Consider the following 3,654-nt stretch of genomic DNA (forward strand, 5'->3'; position numbering starts at 1 on the left):
GAAGTTGGTGCTGGCGTCTGCGTCGAAGTCGACGTCGGCGAAGTACAAGCCTTGGGCGATGCAAATCGAGCGATGCAAGCATTTTTCATTATGATACAAAGAATACCTAAAATAATAATTTTTAAAATTAATATAATAAACATTTCCTTAGACCCCATAGAGTGTAAAAAATCCTTTCATTTTATAAATAAGGAGGATTAAAACTTATCCTTTCTTATATTTTCTTCTGGTAGCTAAGGGGGCGTTTGGTACGCGCGTTTTCCATTTTCATTTTCTGGAAAGTACACGTTTTCTGAAAAACGGTGTTTGGTTTGCGTTTTCCGCACGCGTTTTCTAAAAAATTGACTATCATTTTCTAGAAAAACAGAGAATGACAAAAAATCATTTTCTATTTTCTAGAAAACACACATTTTCCAGAAAATGAAAATGAAAACGGTACAAACTAAACGCACCCTAAATTTCTCCGTAACAAGAGTTTTAAATTTTCCTTTCTTTTTTATGCCCTTTGCTCTTCTTTTCTCACCTTCTCTTCCCAAATAGTGCCTCCCAAATAGTGCGTAAATATATGAATAATTAGAAATAAAAACTCCACTTTCCGCGTATTTAACAAATTCTTCAATTTGGCCCATACCTTTTTTTAAAAAAACTAACATTTGCCCTAATAAATTTGATAAAATTATAATGAAATAACCCAAGTCAATTAAGTCGGTAAAGCGGCCATAATTTTTTATTCTTGTAAAACATAAAGCATTTATTTTTTAATTTTATGGGGAGAAAATTGAAAGGTGTGCTTTATTTTTTTTAAAAAAAAATTTAAAATGACACATCATGACCTGAATTGATCATTTTAAAAACAGTGTGGGCTATTTTGATATTCAGAGAATTAATACCACAGAGTGAAGATGGATATATTACAACCTCAGATAGAAAGAGCAATATAAACAGACGCAAGACATCCATTGAACAAACAACACCACCACAACTGCTATTTCTATCGTGCAGGCCAATTAAACAGTGATGACAACACAAATTCGCACACAGCAGCAGTAGAGACGACATGGAAATTCATACCTACCTTGGCAAAACTACTCGACGACTGATTTGCACTAGCTCAGAATCCAATTCCAGTGGCTCCAATGGGCCGATGCCGATCCCTCCAGAAGCAAGCATCCGGCGTCAAGCTTGCGGACGACCTCATTGGCTCTGACTTGCACCGCGTAAGCACCAGCGGCTCGTAAGCAAGAGTTGGCACTTGTGCGTGCTTGGCCACAGCATTGATTGTTAGCTTCTTCTCCGTGTCTGCAGCGAGCAGGGTTGGTGCTGGAGGACGGCAAGCATCTTGCATCGGAGTGCCAACTTCCTTATTCTCATTAGCGATCTCACTAGCTTCGTCAGTGCTAGTGACCATGGTGGTGGTAGCTGCAGCAGTGGATTTTGAAGGGTGGCGATTCCTCTGGAGAAAATCGTCGCTACAAACCCAAGTTTCTTTTGAAACCTCCATCGACAGTTTGGGTTCATACAGCATTAACAGAAGGCAGTCAGGCAAATCAGGGCTCTTCTCTTCCACGCCCTTTTGTCCTGTTTCCTCTTCTATCCTAAAATGTTGTCTGCCTCCGTCTTCTTCTTCTTCTTCTTCTATTCCTCTGCTATGAGTCTTTGGAACCGCAAAGATGTCATCTTTTCGCCCCATATCTGCGGCAGAGTCTTCTTCTTCTTCTTCTTCTTCATTCTGTTCTTGATTCATTGGTTCCTTTTCCAGTTTCAAGCCATCCTTCTCTATAGAGAAGCTCCAAGTTTCCTTCCCTTCACTGGAGAAGCTAGATCTTCTTACTTCCTTCTCAGTATTAAAGCTTGGCCTCCTAGCCTCCCTCTCAGTGGAAAAGCTATGCCGCCTGCCCCTTTCCTTTGAAGAAGGGTTATGTCTTCTTCCTCTTTCCTGTGATCTTCGACTCATTGTTCTCTCTTGCTTGTCTACTGTGGAAGGGCAGCTGCTAGATCTCATTATTATGCTTGGTTCCTTCCCTGTTTCTCTTTCTTGGAGAGGACTCTCACTGGGCATTTCGTTCTCGTCTATCTTTTCTCGTAAACTAGCCTTTTCCGATTCAACTAGTGCTACTTCTTGCTCTTGTTCGTCTCCTTCTGCATTTTCTTTCCCTCCCTCTTCGAGTTCAACGACCTCAGCAGCAGTAGCCACTTCTCCTTGTTCCTTGAACTGACTTTGCTTCTCCTTATCTGAATTCAGCTCCTCTTTTTTCAACTTTTCCAGTGAGTCGTCGAATTCTTTCATTAGTTGTTCTGTCAAAACGGAATCTTGATTCTCTTGCATGGCTTCAGGTGCTCTTGTTCCCTTTTCTTCTCCTTCCATTGCCACATTAGACTTTGCACATTGATCACCGTTTCTTTCATCACAGTTTCCTTCATCTTCATCTCTTTCCTCTACGCTGACCTTCATGGCTGGCGAATCCAGCAAACGAGTCGTCAATGCCGCCATTCTCACGGGATCAGACCTGCACCTCATCAGTAGAAGGGCATTCCTCGGAGGAATGCAAATCTGCACCTCTTCTTGTTTCTCCTCACTTTTCCCCACAAGCATCACCACTTCATTTCGCTTCTTCACCTCTACATCAAACCCTAATTCTTCCCCCTTCACCCTCTCCGCTATTACCATTCCCATCTCTCTGTCTCCTTTCTCTTCGACAACAACGCTAAAGACCCCCCGTTCCTTCCCCTCGTCGCTCTGAGGAACCGCCACTGGCCACCTTGCGAACACGGCGCCATTTGAGCTCCACCACTCCTCGCCGCATTCTTCAGCTCTATCTGCGCCCGATCTGGAGCAAGAAGAGGAGCAGAGGGACCTGCCACCGCAAGGGAAGAAGCAATTTATGCTCACCGGGAGGCGATTCGCCCACTTGTGCTTCCTGCTCGGCCAGCATCCTCGCGATCCATTTCCGTCCTCCATCCTCCTAAAGCTCGCCTCGGTGCCACTCCCCCTAACGGATCTCGACCGCACCACCGCCGCGACCGCAGGGGAAGCCTTCTTCTTCTTACTCTTGACCCGTACCTGGCCTATGCAGGTAACCTTCGGCGAGGACGGCTCCGCTGCCTCAAAGGCGACGCCTTTCCGCCGCCCTCCGGCTACCAAGGGGAACATCGGAGACTGTCCGCCCTTCACGCTGCCGCTGCTGCGGAGGCGGCGGCTGCGGGAGGAGGAAAGTGCAGGAACCGCCGCAGCCGGTTCGCGACTGCGTCCGGGGCTGGGAAGCAACCTAGACGGTGGCACCCGCATGGCTTCGCCGGAGGAGAAAAGAGCAGGAACGGACGAGAAAAGAGTATGCCGCCGCCGCCACTCGGTGGTGGGCAACGGGATCGGTCGCCTCAGTCAAAGCCTAGCGAACGCTGCAGCCGTCTCTCTCGTTTGTAAAAGTTAGCGTGCAGATCCATAAAAGCTGTCCCAAGCAATTAAATTAAATTAAATTAAATTCGGCCCACAACGAGAGATCTACAAAATAAAACTGTTTTAAACAAAGTCTGTCTAAGCAACACAGCTGTTTGATCAGAGTTCCTTCAGCACATGCGCTGCGCACGATGTTTGTACAGTTCGTAGCACTGCATCAATAGATGCTGAGCAATTAATGAATAGATATATTTTTCGGT

General features: G+C 45.6%; 1 protein-coding gene across 1 annotated transcript; it reads right to left on the reverse strand.

The window, feature by feature from the left end:
• Window positions 1-845: 845 nt before the first annotated feature.
• Window positions 846-3,441, reverse strand: LOC121981898 (glutamic acid-rich protein-like). The gene has a single exon (XM_042534671.1). It carries the CDS (start codon window positions 3,284-3,286, stop codon window positions 1,112-1,114), a length of 2,175 nt encoding a protein of 724 aa, XP_042390605.1. The 5' UTR covers window positions 3,287-3,441; the 3' UTR covers window positions 846-1,111.
• Window positions 3,442-3,654: the final 213 nt, after the last annotated feature.

The sequence above is a fragment of the Zingiber officinale genome, chromosome 5A (assembly GCF_018446385.1).
Source record: "Zingiber officinale cultivar Zhangliang chromosome 5A, Zo_v1.1, whole genome shotgun sequence".
Lineage (NCBI taxonomy): Eukaryota > Viridiplantae > Streptophyta > Magnoliopsida > Zingiberales > Zingiberaceae > Zingiber > Zingiber officinale.

Coding starts and splice junctions, on each gene's coding strand:
- LOC121981898 (XM_042534671.1), bottom strand. CDS start 3,286: ATGCGGGTGCCACCGTCTAGGTTGCTTCCCAGCCCCGGACGCAGTCGC.